Source organism: Euwallacea similis, chromosome 11, assembly GCF_039881205.1.
Source record: "Euwallacea similis isolate ESF13 chromosome 11, ESF131.1, whole genome shotgun sequence".
NCBI lineage: Eukaryota > Metazoa > Arthropoda > Insecta > Coleoptera > Curculionidae > Euwallacea > Euwallacea similis.
Window position 1 is genome coordinate 2,234,565 of NC_089619.1, and position 18,090 is coordinate 2,252,654.

The 18,090-nt window shown below is 33.8% G+C and overlaps 2 protein-coding genes across 7 annotated transcripts in view; both read right to left on the reverse strand.

Annotated features, from left to right (window-relative positions):
- The window catches only part of LOC136412108 (uncharacterized), a 36,286-nt gene extending 35,595 nt beyond the window's left edge, over positions 1-691 (reverse strand). The window contains exon 1 of the mRNA XM_066395009.1: positions 501-691. The gene's annotated coding sequence lies outside the window, so the exon portion shown is untranslated. The remainder of the gene's footprint in view (positions 1-500) is intronic.
- Positions 692-2,288: 1,597 nt separating this feature from the next.
- Positions 2,289-18,090, reverse strand: part of CASK (peripheral plasma membrane protein CASK) — a 127,561-nt gene continuing 111,759 nt past the window's right edge. For 2 of the 6 annotated variants that reach the window (XM_066394942.1, XM_066394939.1), the window contains 11 exons: positions 14,631-14,795; positions 14,511-14,579; positions 12,002-12,031; positions 11,762-11,860; positions 11,039-11,174; positions 8,680-8,730; positions 8,327-8,446; positions 8,149-8,271; positions 7,692-7,831; positions 6,710-6,853; positions 2,289-6,655 (listed from right to left, as the gene is read on the reverse strand). In XM_066394942.1, coding sequence (XP_066251039.1) covers positions 6,476-6,655; positions 6,710-6,853; positions 7,692-7,831; positions 8,149-8,271; positions 8,327-8,446; positions 8,680-8,730; positions 11,039-11,174; positions 11,762-11,860; positions 12,002-12,031; positions 14,511-14,579; positions 14,631-14,795 — 1,257 coding nt within the window. In that variant the 3' untranslated portion in view covers positions 2,289-6,475. The remainder of the gene's footprint in view (positions 6,656-6,709; positions 6,854-7,691; positions 7,832-8,148; positions 8,272-8,326; positions 8,447-8,679; positions 8,731-11,038; positions 11,175-11,761; positions 11,861-12,001; positions 12,032-14,510; positions 14,580-14,630; positions 14,796-18,090) is intronic. The other 4 variants (XM_066394941.1, XM_066394944.1, XM_066394940.1 and 1 more) reach the window with 3 other exon arrangements.

The following is an 18,090-nucleotide window of genomic DNA, read 5'->3' on the forward strand; positions in this document are numbered from 1 at the left end:
AGTACAATACGGTAATGCAAGATTTTAGCAAAATATTTTTCAAAAAATAATATACCCTACTTGCTTGCTCTCAGTCGTGACATTATTTATTTATTTTTGAATTTTCTGCAAATTGCTACTCCTTTAAATTTTACAAAAAATAAGTTATATCCTACTGAAACCGAGACAACGAAAATACTTTTGACATTTTCCAAATTTCGTCACTTTCTGCTTTTAAAGAAACGAGTTTTGTTTTGTCACTGTTCGTGAAACACCCGATGTATTCGAATTTAAATATACCGGATCCAATGAATTGCTACTCTGAATTGGGAAGTTACTACTTTTTTTCCAAACTCTCTTATACTTTTTACTGTTGTTCATCAAGGGTTTTGTCTCCTTTTCATTAACAGAGCCCCATGCTTCTCTGTTCTCATTCAACTGTTTTAATAAAAAAATTCCAACTCCGGCTATCTATTTTCGCAATAATTTTCCCACCACCCAGCTAAAAGCATTTCACTTACTTGATAGCCAAAATGCTCGAAAACAACTACAACAACCACAATAAGTTCGTTAGCCAAAACACCACGAACTTCTTCACACGACTTAGTCAAATCTCGCGATAAATCATTCGCGATTCGATAGTCCTATATGAGAATGTGAGTGCGTACGAGCTCGCAATCAGTCGAGCACGACAACTTCGACTACCGTAAACTATTTCTTCGATGGACCGTCGAAGATGCCCCAACGTTCCCCCTGAAAAGCATAAATTCCCCCCTCTAGCTAAGAGATGCTCTTCTGCAGCGACCTTTCGTGGAAGAGGTAAAAGGCCATCGGATCTCGAAGAAGTGAGTAATGTCTGCCGGCTTGTAGATGTAAAGAGTGAGAGTAGAATTTATGTATACATAGGACGCCTGCAGTGTGGTTTATCATGTAGTATTGTAAAGCATGAGTTATTTACTTGTCGGTTTGAATTTTTGCCAAATCATAATGAGTACTTGAGGTTTGTTAATACAAATTCGTATCCCACTTTGTACAGTGTTCACGCACCAAGTAAATAAATACTGACGACCTCACTAAATTGAATGATCGTGATATTTTTCATTTCGTCACGACTAGATTGTAACAATTTTTGCCTCTAACAGCATTCTAATGGCAAAAATTATTATTGAGGACTCTCTATTCTGTATTTATTCGGAGAAGAAAAGATATACTATAACACAGAGAAAAAATGACAAAGAAAGAGAACGTTCTCAGATATAAAAATAATTGCACACAAAGGAGGCATGTGGATATAGACAAAAAAAAAATGAAGGAAAAAAACTAATGAAGAAAATACTCGTATATTAAATAACAAACGAGAAAGTTTTCAAACTTTTTGTCGCCTCTAAAAACTCCTAATTGTGAGATTCTGCTCAATTACTATCATTATAGAAGCAAGAATTAAAAAAAGTGATTTGCTCAGAATATTTAAAACCATCAAATTGAGACTATCGCGAATTAGTATGAATCATCGAAAATCCTATCTACCTCAGAATCAGCGTCAATATCTCGTACAATACTATGGGGACACTGTGCAGGCACAAGCTTAATCACGTTCAGTTTAGTTGGAAATTCTCCAGTGGGAGAAGACTAATTCATCGCGCCATGAGGTCAATGTATTCTGCAGTTGCACCTCTTTATACCCAGAACTGTACACAATATACATAAATGACTTTTCTTAATTTTGACCAATAAAGTGACAGTTTTCGTACTCTAAGCCGGTAACTAAACGAATTTCACTTCACAACTCAGTTAACAAATTGGACGGGTCAACTACTAGGTCTCTTTTAATCCAAGAAATTCTAGGTTGGCTGAATACTGCACATAGCAGACGAAATATGCAGGTGCACCGTCCTGTTGAAACCACATTCGTTCCTCTACCCCCATAGGAACGTTTTAATAAACATCTTTAATAAAAATTCTTTAAATATTGATGTCTTTCAGTGTCAATGAGAAAATATTACATTTTCGGACAAAAATTGATCCAGAGCCAAAACGGCTTATTTTCGTCTAGAGGTATTCATGCCAAAATTTTCTATCGCAATGTCTTCTATAACCTGCTCAAGTTTGTCACCATTTTTTGAAACATTTTGTATATTAAAATATATCAGTACTTGATTAAGAAAGGAAGCACTTTAAACTAGCAGGAATGTATCCCTCTGTTTTACGTAAAATCTGTGGAAATAACTTCGCTAAGAGATTTGGAATACCTTCAAAATTTTATTCCCTTAATGTTAAAAGAAACTAAATGGAAGGGAGTAATCAAATCATTATTTAATATAACGGTACATTTTTATTTCAGAAATATTTAACTACAATGTTCTCACCTATCGCTTTAATTATTTTAATTAATGCAAACTCGTTCTTTCTATTCTAATAATTTTCATTATCGACGTTATTCATTAGTATGTATTTCTTTTATTGCGATAAGAAATTTAAATGGTTAAAAACTCAGTCTGGCACTTAAAGAAGAAATTAACAATTATCTTTAGCATATTTGTATAAAAATAAATTAACTAAAGTTATGAAGAAATGGGCAAAGCCCTTGTATGGAAATCTAACAAAACTATTCCTATATTAAAAAAGCTTTAAATCTCTTATCGCCATCGGATAATAAAAACTTTTATTATAGGTACAATATTATAATAATCAGGAAGCAAAACCTTACTTAGGTCACATGATTTGGGGTTATTTTATGGTTCCAATGTGGAAACTAACAACACTGCTCCTGCCTGAAATTGACGCTAATTTTACCTTAAATTCAGTGTTTCTTCAAATATTAGTTTCCATATTGAACTCAAAACGACGCGAGACTAGCACTCCATGGATGTTTGATATAAAAATGCTATCGAGGATGGGTAATTTACAGGCAACGGTGAACATGTTTGTGTATAAAACGAACATACCACAATAATAATAATTATTATAATAATAATAATAATATTATATACACAACGATTTGTTAATTATGATAAATGTTCTACTAATTTCCAACATTATCTTAAAATTATTTATCTTAGCTCTCGTTAATAATCAGATATAGAGACTCGCCAACTTGCTTCCAACACAACGTGACGAAAAGGACTAAGTACGGCACACCCTATATCTGACATTACTCAATAGCACGGGTATCATTCACTAATAATTAAATTCTCTAGAACAAATAATTTTTATGGATAATTTCGCATTTTGACGTTAGAACGATTGATAAATGAAATAAAGCAAATTACTTTATTATTTTGATAACACTGTAGTCCTGTCATCATGAACTTCATGAATTGTATAGGTAGGCATATTAAGATAGTTCAGACAACCTCTCCTTAAATTTCGGCATTTTTGGAGAAGAAATTGATGATGATTTGTCAATCTTAGAGTTTAAGATCATATTAAAGACGTATTGGAAAAATTAGCTGTAACTATACATGAGTCTACTTAATATCACATAATTAATTATTTAAGATGAAGATACATTTAAGCTGGGGGGAAACAAATCTCAAATCAAATAGTTTTTATAACGTCAACTGTGATTTTATTATAGTTTTGAAGAGTACTTAAAAACGATTTTTTGAGAGGGAAAAAGAAAAGTTTTGAAACTACGAGCCTCTTTCTTTTTTGTGCCTCAGAGCGGGGTACAAAATTCAACAACACATTATTATTTCTCAAATTTTTATCTAAGTAACATAATTTTACCAAACGGCACCAAGGCACCTTTCTCGGTTTATAGCAATGAAACCAATTCATTTCAATTCAGCAAAATCAAAGGTATTGATGAAGCGCCCCCGGTAGGTCAAAACTGCACTTCAAGCCACTCTATCAGTCACACCAATGTATTGGATTTTGCATAAATCTAACATTATATTGCTCGTCTCACAGCAGCACACTCCTATAGCCGATAACATACAATACATCAATTCTACGGGGAGGACTTTTGTCAAGTTTATTAAAACACTGTGTGGCAATATAAACTTGAAATAATAATGACAATGCTAAATATAGCATTGTCATTATTATTTCAAATTGGATATTTCCAAGTTATCAAATTGCAAAAGTTTAGTTTAGGATTGAAAAGTGGTGCAAACTTATTTTGTTTACTGGCTGGACTCTACAGATTAGACCTCAAAATGGTGACCGCCTAGTAATTTTTTGAAATAAGGAAAACTGTAATATGAACTGTCATTCTTGGAACATTTATAGTGTTGACAAGTACAAATTCTACTTAAAACCTTCCACAATTGTTCTATAATAAGTCTTTCAATTTGGTGCATAGATCGTAGCGGAAAACTATTGATAGACGGTTATTATCTGGATAATGGCAGCTTGGATTTCTTATGGAAGAATGCGATGGAAAATAGCAAGAATTCACCCAAATGCTTTGCTTTAAGGAATTTTAATTAAAACCCAATAAATTGTTTGCAAAATAATCGAAACATCACATTTTTCAGTCATGTTGTACATGTCAGCTCGTATTTCGGAAAAGCCTTGGCCGCTTTTCATCAAAAAGATTCTCAAAGTTCGTTTTTTCGTGAGTAATTCACGAGCACTAATTTTTGGAAAAAATGATCTCAATGTGGTATACCTTAAAGAAAAAGGCCATATAAAATCGTTAATTTTTAACCTACTACATTTGGGAGTGATGCTTATTTCAGAATTGTCATTGTAATGTTGTGTAGTAGCTTAGATCAACATGTGGCATGATTGGCGGATTTTCATACAGTTAAAAAAAATTACATAGTATCCTCAAAATTTTGTCATTTTCAAGTCATTAGTCAAGAAATATCCAATAAAAATCACATAGCGTATAACATTATCTGTAATTCGCTAAGAATTTTTTTTTCGTCGTTTGGTCAAGGAATAATCCACCACTTCCATACACAAAAGCCACCTTCTATATAAAGAAACTAACCAAAATACTGTCAGGACAACCAGATTTAAACGAATCTGATATTTTAAAATCATCTTGCTAAATCCTCAGTTGACCAGATTGGGTGTCACAATGTCCAGTTTCTCAACAAACACTGTCTGCTCATACAAATTAATTAAATGCCTGCAGGATCCACGACTTAACTCGAACTAATGTAATTTTTTTAAATAATTATATTGAGCGTTAACCTTTTTAGCAGCAAATTTTTTCTTTAATAAGAGGGTAATCGTGATGAATTTATCACTAACAGAATGAAGATTTATGGTCTAATAGGATATATGGCCTTCAGGATGACCAGATTCAAACCAGTGCGATCTTTAACCACGTAACATTCGATCACAAAGTCGTAGACAAAAATTTCTTTACAGCATAGAAATATTAGTTATGGCCTACTATGACGATTTTTAAAGAAATTACATCACTTTAAATTTAGGGATTTTGTCAATTTTTATGCGCAGATAGATCGTACTTGATGAAAAACTGGCTATGCGATGCGCTTTTTGGCAAACTGAGTATTTGGCAAGATAGTTCAAAGATTCAACTCATTTAATTCAACTATCTTAACGGAAAAGTATTTATTGAATCGTCGTTCAGGTCCAGAAACAAACCTGTTTAAAAAGTTTTGTGATCTTGCTGTTTTTTTTTTGTATTAAAACAATCCTAAATTGTTGTTTGAATTTAAAAAAAAGTCAATACTCTATACAACGCTTGATATTCCGACTATGACGATGAACAATTTGACCATAAGCATACCCATCCAAGAAATGTTGTTATTCTTTCAGCAATAATTATTACTTAGTGTTCTGTGATTTAAAAAATATGAGACCTGTAGAGAAAGTTCAACACTTACTATACAATCAGTTATGATGGTAAGAATCTCCATATCTTCAAATCTTGTGTGCCGAGGGGTAGGGTCAGCTTATTAAAACGTTCATTGTCAACAAGAAAATTATCTAACAGCATAACCCAATTATCAATACAATAATAATTTGGCTCTTAAAGGCGCTAATCCAATCGCAAATTTGGTAATTCTTTGAGTCATATAGATGTATAATATTCAAGTCGTTATAAATTAAAAAAATACATGTGGCTGCATAACCCAGCAAGAACAAAACTAATAAAATATAAGCTAATAGTTCAAAGATCAATTTGTGTTCCTTTTAGCTGCTTAGTTTATACCACAGCCATGCTTAATTCTTTCTAGTTTCAACACATTTGGTATGACACATTTGCTTAGCCAGGAAAGCTAAAAACTAATATCTCAAAAATATGAATATTGCTCGTAATACTGATGGTTCGCATTAGGATCAACAAGTAAACATTACAATAAAAACACCTGCCTCATTTGACTATAATGAAAGAAGAGAACACATCTGGCATAAACAACATACTCACAGTGAACTGAAACAAGATGATTCTGGAATATTTGTCTTAAGCCTGGTCGCAATTTTGGGCGAACCTTACACAAGGTCCCCGTCGTATTGATTGCTGTTAAAAATACTGAAGAGACCCGTAGTAATCGAGGTTCTCGTGTCGTCAGTAGACCCAGGAGACCGGGATCCATTGGGGCGTGGTTTGGACCCGCTCGATTGCGGTCTCCAAGGCACTGATTGTCTCGTCGATGTCGTTGTTCACGATGATCAAGTCGAAATAGTGGCCGTAAGCCTGCTTTAGCATTTCGGATTCTTTAGCGAGGCGCTCCAGGCTACCGTCATACTAGAAGAGGTTTATCAATTAACAAACGATTATGAGGGGAGCGAGGGTAGTTACATCAGCAATATTTTGCAGCTGCGGAGCTGCGATGAACACAACGTAGGGTGCAAATTCGGCGGTTCTGAGAACCTTCAAGGCTTGCGGCTCCACATCGAGAATGGCCATTTTTCCTTCTTGATGGATTTTTCTAATTGTATCCAGCTGTAAAATGGAAAAGTTTAGCTATAGCGCTTTCGTAATTAGGCGATTGAGGTTCAACTATAGATACAAAAAAGTCGCAAGTATTTGAGTTCAATGGGATAAACAGCAATTTTTGGCCCTTTTTGAGATGTCGACACTAAAAACTCACGGTTCACCTCATCTTAACCGGGTCAAAGTTTCTTGTGAGTCGCTTCTGAAGGAATTTAAAAACGGATAAATAGATTTAACTACACCGTGCGCTATTTTAAGACCAGTTTAATTAAATTTTTGCGGAAATATTTAGCTTTAACTTTAGTCATTTCCAGTTGTGTTATACAAGGTGGCCGGAAGACATGCCAAAAAAAAATACAAATTTCTAGTCAGTGCCAGTTCGCGATGAAAATACTTTCAGTTCATTTTAACATGAAAGTGTGTAGCTAGGGTCAGCATTTCGTAACGTACTAGGAAGTTTTTTGACTAATGGTCTGCAACTGAAAAAATAAGCCTTAATCCGAAAAAAATAAGTTTTTCCAATGTTCATCATGAACGAAACATGAAAGGAAATATCAAGAAGAATAGACAAAGATCTGGAGGGAAGATAATAATTTTATAAAATAATTATTTCGCATTCAGTCCCTACAGTTAGGAATATGCGCAGTACATGGATCAGAGTACTTCGTAGTATTTCTGTTTGTTTTCGACGACCGGGTCGATTGTTTTCTTTCTTGTTTGCTTTTTCAACAGATTTTTGTAATGTATTTTAAACATAAAAAAAGGTTAGAGACAATTTTCCAGAAACTAGTAATTCTCAGAATGTCAGAACCATTAACCAAGAAAAAATAGAAAATCAAACACCAACCTTCGTTCCATACATAGCATCTTCATGAGTCCCATATTCTAGATATTCATTAGCAGAAATATCGGTCATCATTTCGTCATGAGTAACAAAGAAGTAATTTCTCCCATTTTCTTCATCTGATCTCGGCTGTCTCGTCGTGTCTAAAAAGCCACACAAAATACAACGTTTCCTAAAATGTTTATAAAATATTTACGAAACAAAACGAAAATATCGATACACAATTCATGATTATTGCCATTTCGCACAAATTGCCGCCACTTTGAAGTTTTGTTTTATACCCAAATTTGAACTATAAAAAGTATAAAACTTTAACGCGATTCTAATAAAGCTGATGTTACTGAACGAAAACTTGGAAAATATATAAAATTTGCATAACAACGCAATAGATTCCGCATTACAACATAACTTTAGACCTAACAACTTTTTAAAAAAGACGAAAAACAAAGTGTAAACTTACGTGGTATGGGATAAGCATATTGATCAGGATGTCTGGCAATTAGAGTATTTTTTATATGCCTACGACCGACCCCATGGGCGCCCAGCAACACTAAAGTTTTCCTTTGGAAGGCTGGATCGGTCACTACATTCAGAATAAAGTCATAAAACGAATTATTTCACATTGAATAGGTACTTACTAGGTAATTTAACGACTTCTTCGTAGGTAACTAAATCTAATTGGTCGAAAACTGCGTTGTGCTTTGCCAAATATTTGTCCTTGTACTGCTTCTTTTTTCTTCCGAATATTGAGCAATTGACTGAAAAACATTAAATTGTTTTAATGAATTCTGCAAATTCTAGGCATTTTGGTAATGGCCATGCAGATATGACAATGTTTTATTTTATCCAGCATATCATGTCGGTTATTCCTCGCAGAGGCAGCTATAAGCTAGAGGACATGCAAAGTTAACTAAAAAAGTCTTCCGCGTTTCAACACTTTTTTAAATTAAAATTAAGGAAAAACTACAACAGAACTACTTTCAATGTATACCTGTAGAGCCATCACATCCGTTAGCATGTGATGTGCATCCTTTTTGGAAGTCTAGCCCATACAACAAAGAAAGATAATCACAACGAATAGGGACAGATAAGTATATACATCTTGCGTGTTTCAGGACAAAAAAAAATCATGAGTTTACAATAAATAACTCAAAAAAATCCTGAAGTAAGCAACTTTAATATTGTAAGAATGAAGAAAAATATTACATTAAATACGAATGCATATAATGATCAAAATTAACTCAAAATGTGAAATTGAAGAATAGTTTAGTCCATGAAATACTGGGAAGAAGTACTATTCGGTGCGTCCGTTTCAGGGCCGATTTTTAACCCTTGTATTTTTTTTTATACGAAAAAGATAGTTTTTCCACATGTACCATAAGTGTGGTTCTAGAACATTTCCATTGTTAAATTCTGCAAATTTTGAAATAAATGCAAACATTGGCCAAAAAGAAGCTTTTGAATGTATTTACTTTTAGAATAGTGAAACTTTTTATTCATTTCCAGTACCGCCGTGAAGTATAATATCTTTTTCTTATCGCCATGAAGTATAATATATCTCTTGTATCTCTCTTAAATACTGTACCAGTTTTCATTGTTTTCGGCATATTTCCATCGATCCTCATTTTTAAATAAATTTTGGAAGCGTAAAAATCCTGTTGTTTCCCATTACTTCTATGACGTATTTTATACAGGATGTCCAAATTTTTCTTGTCCAACAATTTTCTTAAAATCTGGTCGAGATAGAAGAAAGGCTTAAATACAAACGTTAGAAAATAGAGGCAGATATATAAGATAAATATAATTTTAAATATACTGACTAGTTCAAAAAAGCGTATTAGCATTTAATTTCTTTCCAAATTAGGGAGAATTTCGTCAAAAACAGAAAATTTTCTGTTCTGTGTCCTGTGTGTGAATTAATTTATTGGTGCAAATTAAAAGAGCTTTTAAGGCTTCATAACTTTAAAATGAATTTAAGGGGTGAGCACCGAATTTCAAATGAGGCCCAAAGCGCGACGTAGAGGCGGCAGCGCGGAATAGTCCAAGATCCCAAGCTTTCATAAATGATTACTTCTATACAGAAATTCAGAACAAGAAATAGCATAAATGATTCCCTTTGTCGTCTGTTACCTGACAAATACAGTTCTTTATTGATTAAGGTCAAGTTATTAAATTGATGACTATGCCCCCTCCGGATCGCCTTCATTTATGATATGTTTTGAAAGTTTCTGTTACGATTTCTGGTCCTTTCTGTAGGTCTTCATATAGCAGTTTATCAGAAGTTTAAAGACAAATAAAATATGTAAACCATTTTGCCTTTTTTCCATTTGTAGATCTTTTAAAAATCTAAGGGTCATTCAGCAGGTTAGTTTTACAAAAAAACTTACAAAAACCATTTATGAAAGCGCTGTCTGTATACCCATGCATATATGAAAAGGAAAAATACAATAGTGCACTGAAATAAGTCTGAGCATTTCTTACGTTGGAAACAGAGAATGAAAGTAGGTTACGTAGGGAAAGTATGAATTTTCAGATTGTTAAATATTAGTCCCGGTTATAGGCAAAATATTTGGATACTGTGGTGGTAATTTTCTTCTAGATTATTTTCAAACCACTACATAAAGTTTCATTTTGTTATGCTAAAGTATAATTTCTGTAAAAACCAGCTACTTTCATCTCTATTACTCATGAAGAAATGGTGGCTAATGATCTGCTGTAAAATAAAACATTTGATTCAGTTTTGTAAGTGAAACATTGAAATAAATCATAAACGATAATAAAGAAATTAACACACATAACAAATCGCTAAATAAAACTTCATACACAAACAGGCTTATATGTAACCATTTCCTATTTTCAGCAACTTAGAGCTGCAAAAAATGTTATTTGTTTTGAGTTTTGATTGATATTCGTTATTGCTTAAAAAAGCTTAAACAAAAATGTGGGAAAAACAGTCAGTGGAATCCGTATATTATACAATTCGCAAATATAACAAATGCTTTTTCATTAAATCGAGAACAGTTTTGAACCTCAAGATTTGACCATAAAATAAGACAACATTACAGAACCGCAAGGCAATGCTTTAAAAGGTCCCTGAAAAAGGAAGCCCTTTGCTTCTATCAACCGCTTATTTCTCGTACTTTACGCCGTGCCGAGCGTTTCAATATACTTCAATAGCTTTCCCCAAGCTTAAGGTTTTTGATTCGAATTTTGTGACAATTGCAGAAGTACAAACTTCACGAATTTCTGTTGCACCGAACAAATTTTAAGCTTGAATCACTATTTTCTATAATTAAAAATCATAAATTTGCAACACAAAAAATTACATAAAAAATGCAAACATAAATTACCTTGTTCCGGTTTAGATTTCTCCATAGCCGCGCAAGCGGCTCGCCATTCTTGCAATTCGGGAGACGGGATCAGTCCAGCTGATCCTGCTTGATCCTTACGAGCCTGCCACCAGTGGTGGTCATCTTTACTTATAATCTAAAAATTGAGCATATGATTACAAAATAAAAAGTCCTAGAAGCTATTCCAAGACATAGTTTTAATAAAAAATAGTATCGAATTAAGCTTATAGAGTTTTCAGTTGATTTTATTCTCTTTTAAGTTTTAGAGAAAAACTCTTTAGGAATTGATATAGTTAAGCAACAGAAAATGTATAAAAGCACATAATTTTTTTAAAATTACTTTTTAATAAAAAAAATTTAGTGCATAAAAATACTATTTTTGATAAATAAACTTAATTAAGTTAATGGAAAGAAAAAAATGAAGACAAATGATGTAAGAACGTAGACAGGTATTCCATTAAACCAAAAACAAATAGTTAACTTGAAAATTCGCAACTTCCTTTAAGTTTTAAAATGTAAGAACTAGGGTACGTGTCTAATGTGTCTCTTCCGGTCAAATCAGAAGTTCTCAAATACTAAAAGTTATGCTACAATACTCTAAATGTTGTCTGCCTTCAATTCGACGAATTTTGGTGATTTACATCAAAGAATAAAAAGTATATAGGGTGTAGAACTATTGCTAAAAAAATCCTTTTTTACATTTTTTTTAGATCTCATACTTACTTGTAGAATATCACCAGTTTTAAAGGCTATGCCTGCTTGTGCGCATGGAATCAGATCGTCCTCTAGAGGATCGTAGTCGAACTGCGCTCTGACAAATATCTGAAATAGTCACCAACGTTAAACGTCCATATTAAACGACTTAAGGGGGAACTAAGTCAAGTAAAAAAACTAAGAACACAAACGTTTAAGCACATCACACCAAGTTCCAGTAGTAATTTAGCTAGGTAACTAAGTACTTACAAGTACAGGCAGTGGTTTAATCCTGAACAACTAAAGGAAACAGAAAGAAATGTTAATAAAATTTTCTAAAATTTAGCTTGAATAGGAATAGAATTTTTTTGAGAAGTTAATAAAAACAAAAAACTCGGGAGTTTTCCAAAGAAGTTGTGTATCAGGATATTAAAAAAAAATTTTTAACTTTAGAAACTCCAATAAAGAATTTTTTGGAAAACTTTAAAAGATTAAACGCGACTCACTTTGTGACTCCACACAATCGCTCAAAATTTATTGAGATCAACACAATCTATATGAGCTAAGGGATGATTTAGAGGAATTATCTGCCACTAAAACATTCATTGGAACCTCATGAGAAATCTTATGATCAGGCATACTAGAGACATAGTGAAATTTTATATTGAGCTGATGTTGAGGATGAAATGAAATCAGGGTCATTCTACCAAAATTAACAAAAAATAAAGGAAAAGTGCTTGTATTTAATTTGATGTCTGAAAAATTCTGGCAGCTATGCTCCAAAGTTACTTCGTTGTTTAAATATTTCAAAATTAGTTCACTCTATTGAAGATTTGTTTTTAGATCAATTTTGAATGTTTCCTGTATTTCCACTATTAAAGGGGGAAATTTGAACTCTTAGTCATTCCACAGCCATAATTCTTCTTCTTCAGGTTGAATTTCAGAAATGAACTACAATAAAAGTTTCTCATTTCTGATCTTCACTTATTTTTGTTTTTATAATCGGATTTACACGACTTAGGACTTTTTCTATTTATTTAATTATTCTGCCGTTGACCTGCCATATTTTAATCATCATCATGGATCGATCTTTCTGTTCAATGCATTTTTCTGTCTTTTATTTGATATTCTCGAACAGGTGTCAATTTTAGAATCTCGCAGCTCCTGTAAATATCGCAATGGTGTAAAGCACTGTTGAATACCTTTTTTAGACTACGAAACATATCAGAAGTCCCTCCGTTAGATTTCAGCAGTCATATTCTTAGCTTGGAAGTGAAAAACCCAGACTGTATATTTTATGTCTTGCCTTTTCGACTGATCTCTTCTAAGGAATTGTATAGTCTTCTAGCACAGAGGATACGCATAAAGAACTTCAAAAAGTTGTTCATAAAAGAGCTTTAATATTCCTTCCTTTGCGGCCTAATAACTCATAGTTGTTGTTGTAAATATTAGAGGGGTGGGTGCGAGCATTCTACATGCATATTTTGGGGTTCTGATCACCATTAATGTAGACCTACACCATTCACCATCATATCATTGTCATTTCTAACATTTATATGAATTGATGGATTATTTCCTGGCTCTGATTGAGAATTGTAGCACTCTAACGTTATAGAATAGAGTGACTGATTTTGAGGGACCGAACTGTTGAATCTTGGAAGTGCCATATAATTCACAGGAAAATTCTTCTACAAAAATCTGGATGTAGGTTCTGAGCATTTCTTCAAAGTTTACAATTGAATCCTTTTGACTTTTTAAATGTCACCAAAATTGCAAAATTAATAAGATTTCAGGTAGATTTTTTCGATTTCTGAAAAATTTCTATGATTGTATATAATGACGTTTGGGTATTAGATAGAACATTAGAAACGAAAGTGGTAAATTATTTTTGTCGAAATCCCAATAAAAGACGAAGACTGATCGATATGGTCACTCGAGAATGAGTAAAACAACGATTACATGGGAGAAATAAATGATAGCCTTTATCAAGAAGAACCTAGAGAGCAAGATGAGCTGCAGACAATGAAGAGGAGGAAGGAAACTAAGAAAAGAATGTCACAAGCCTGTATTTTGATTATTGCAATGCTGGTTGAAAACTGAACCTAGTCGAAAAGATATTGATCGAGAATTTCGAAAGAATGATTTAGCCTATTTTTAAAATTAAGCTAATAAACGAACCATCAATCACAAACGCTCAAATAACGAGGGAATCGAATATAGGACAAAACAAACAAAACTGATAATCCGAATGATGCATTAGATTAGACATAATCTATAAGAAGTCTGCCTGGGATTTATTAAGCCCTAAAACATTAAAATGCTGCAATTTTCATGTAACTGAACCTAAAGGGTTACGTAACAAAACCTTCCATAAAACCTTACGTGAATCGCTCTTACCTTTCCTACGTTACACTCATTCATACACAAAGCTTTGAATTAAGAAGCCCGGCTAGGAGTCTAAAAATATAGGGGTATACGAATTACAACAAGCAATAAAAAGCAAATAAATGATTTTTGAACTAAATAAAATATATGCTAATGAAGCTTGTTTGTTACACTAATTTTCGATCGCCTCTTTGCTCCCTAAAACAGGCAGCTATCATGTAAGCTTTGGTACTAATTGAACTGTTACACAAAGGTATGATAATATAAAATAAAAGAAACATTTACACTGGTTTGATGGGATGTGCCAAAAATGAAAAATACCGATAGGTACTACGAATACACATGATATTTATAATAAAAATGATTGGGACCAAACAAAACATGATGAACTTACCTCGCAGGGCGGTGGGGCACTTCGGTAAGAGGGAACTATTTTGAAGGTGACAGAACCTCGTGCTTCCCTCTATAAAGACCAAAATAACATAAAAATAATGAGGAACATAAGATACTTTACGAGTATTTTCTGCAAAGCTCCAACGGACTGATTGGCCACAGGTATTCCATTAATTTCTCTAATTTCGTCTCCAACATGAAGGGTGGCCTGTCGATGTATCATGCCCCCATGCATGATCCTCGCCACTATGCACTTGCCATCCTCATTCATTTTTAAGGTAATACCCTGCAAAATAATGACCACGTCTTAATTACTTGACTCCCTAACTGGAGATTTCACGAGAGTATCAAATTTGTTCTGTATGGCAACATTTACCGCCTTGGGAATATAAATTCCAGTTAGTAATACCATACATTATTATGACACGCAAATATTGAAGCTGCACTCTAATGAATCAGGTTTCGTGTAAAAGCCTCGATATTATATAAACTAATTTCTACATTAATGTAATAATTTATCATCGCAGAGTAGATAAGTACATTTCAGCATTATGTTAGGGAGATTACCGTTTCTGTGCCTTGAAAATGCAAGCTTTCGGAGCATTAGCGAAAATGATGCAATTTCAGAAGGCTTACAAGAGCACTGTATAATATTTGAGACAGAAGAGGGGCTTTGTAAGTATTCACTATCAACTTAAGGTAGATGAAAGCATCTAAAACTGCCAGAATTAAAGCCGGAAAATGAAGATCGAAAACCTCCAAATGCGATACCTTACAGTACTTTCATAAGATATTTTGAAAAATTGGGATACAATGGCACTATCAACTCGGACTGTTCATTGTGGATTTAATTCCGATGTTCTACGCAAAGAACTTGAACGATTTATGGCATCACAACGATAATTCTCGATCTGTTAGAAGTTGGTCCATTCTTAGAGATGATGACAGTTAGGAACAGTTCGCGATTCCTCTCTATTTATAATTTTTTGCAGCATGATTTAAATTTCTCTGAAGAAATAATTATGCTTCCTGCTTCTCTTTCTCTCTCTTGAATGTAGTCTTAACTCCTTTTAGCAGTACTACTTTTTGGAATGTTTCCTGTTGATTTCTCCACTTTCTCTGTATTCGGTCATCAATTTCTTTCCTTTGAGCTATCATCAACTATAAACAGTAGGATCTTCTTATCTGTAGTTTGTAATGAAATAGAAACACTTCATCAGCGTAGTTTTGTACCTATCTTCTACTGTTGCCACACGTCAATAATGTAGCATTATAACGAAATATATACAAGGTGGTGCAATTACTATAGGTCACTATGGTTGTAATATCGCAAATATACAATTGCGGCCCTCGTAACGGAAATTCCACGAAACCCTCTCAACATCGTGTGCCGGGAAAATGTGTGCTTCGGCCGTTTCCTGCTCATTTCAAAAGTTCTCATTGAATTGTTGTGATTGCATTCTATGAATATTAATGACGGTGTGTTGATGATGTGCACGCAAAGATTCTTCGATTCAGCTATGGATACGTCAATGCAAAAATTCTTAGACAAAGTTTGGTGCTAAGACTATTCGTCTAATTCTGAGAATAAAACTCCAGGTTATCCAGGGAGTCATACATCCTCTCTGGTATTTAAAGCAAATATTAGATAACCATTGGTCAGTAATTATATTAGTTCCTCTTTTGCACTCTTTATTCGGAGTCAGACGTTCTGTTTTCCAATTAATGAGCTCCTTCTCGTTCTTGTCCAGAATTTTCTTAAATTTAAGTTAAGAACTTCCCCGATTTAATGACATAGTTATTTGCTGACCGCTAGATTTTTTACTTCAGGATGTTGCCTGTGTTGCCACGATTGACACACCAATTCTAAAGGTTAAGATCCAGTTGAACAAAGAAAGCGCAGTTTCCAACGGAAACAGACTTGTTTATGAGAATTTTCCTTTGACCGAAATTAATTTATTTTTCGGTGACTGTTGCAGAAAATAATGAAATTGACCAAAGAAATGTTTGTGTTTATATTGAACATATCAATCAGGCCATGATGGTCGATTTTTCTTCTAGGAACCATATTTGATTTTAGACTTATTAACATAAAAACAATCAAAAGTGTAGTGCCTAATGTTTGTCTTTCTCACACAAATTCATCATCTTATGCTGCTTATACTGGTGTTCTTCGTCATAACGCCCCCTTCTTTTTACACTACCTTCAAGTCATTTCGCACTTGCTTCCTCTCTCTCTTTCTCTTCCTCCGTTGAGCTACTTAGGCTACTTCTTTTTCTACGTGTTCTGTTTTAGGAACAAATGAATCAAGACTCTTATGAAACATCTGGGTTTTCGTGGCCCAGAGGGCGCTATATTATTTTTATGGTCCGATACTCTTTCTTGCCTTGTTTCCCAAGGGCTACTTGCAGCTTTTCGGTTCAAGATTTTAATTCAATTTAATCTTCAATTTTATCCCCAGTCGGTTTCAGTCTTTGTCTAGTACTTTTTCTATGGTTCTAAAGTTAGATAGAATTTTGCAATAACTGTATAATCCTACCTTCTTGTTATATTTCATTTTCATATTTAAGTTTTTTCTAGCATTGTTTTTTGTGCTCGACTGTTCTCTCTGTGTGAACATACTAAGTTGATTTTTAGGTCATACTACTTATAATAAAAATTGCAACACCTAAAAATAATTTGCGTATTTTAATGAAACTTCGTAAATATAGTGACAACACTATATAAAATAAATTATGTAAAGGCCGTGTAAGGTTAAGGGGTCAATTCGGCGCCCACGGGCGATCGATCTGAAATTTTTACCAATTGTCCCTATCACTCAAAGGACTTACCACATAAAATTTCAACTTCCTAAGTCTCACCATTCAAGGATAGGACGGGGTTGAGGGTGAAAACTTTAATTATTAAATTAAAATAATAAACTAAAAAACAATAACCCTGTATACCTATACTTTGAATCGTTAGATCCCAAATACTGAATTTGATACCAATCTGATTCAACGTAGGTAGATACTTCGAGAGGCGCTCTGCACAGTGTGCAAAAATGGTTAGTGTACCAAAGTGTGAACTCCTCTAAAATCCCTAAGTGTTTTTTTTAGATTTCGGCCCTTTGGCATCAACCGATAAATCTCCAAGTATATGAAAATAAGAAGGTGGTTACTGAAGGACGCACCATTTTGCCCCACGCTGTACGATGAATAGTTCCCGAGATATGGCGTTTTAAAGTTTTCACCCTCAACCCCGTCCTACCCTTGAATGGTGAGACTTAGGAAGTTGAAATTTTATGTGGTAAGTCCTTTGAGTGATAGGGACAATTGGTAAAAATTTCAGATCGATCGCCCGTGGGGGTCGAATTGACCCCTTAACCTTATACGGCCTTTAGAGTGAACCGAAGGACAGAAGGTCTTTAAAATTCTAATAATCTGTAAAACCACCTTGTGAATTTATACCCTCAGAAACTCCTTGAGGCATGGTTCTAAGCGAATAGTCGATGTCCCCTTGAGGCAGTATATCTCAGGCAACTTGAATTGCATTTCGTGACTCTGTTAAAGTACGTCATGGGTTGGCTAGTGTGGTAATT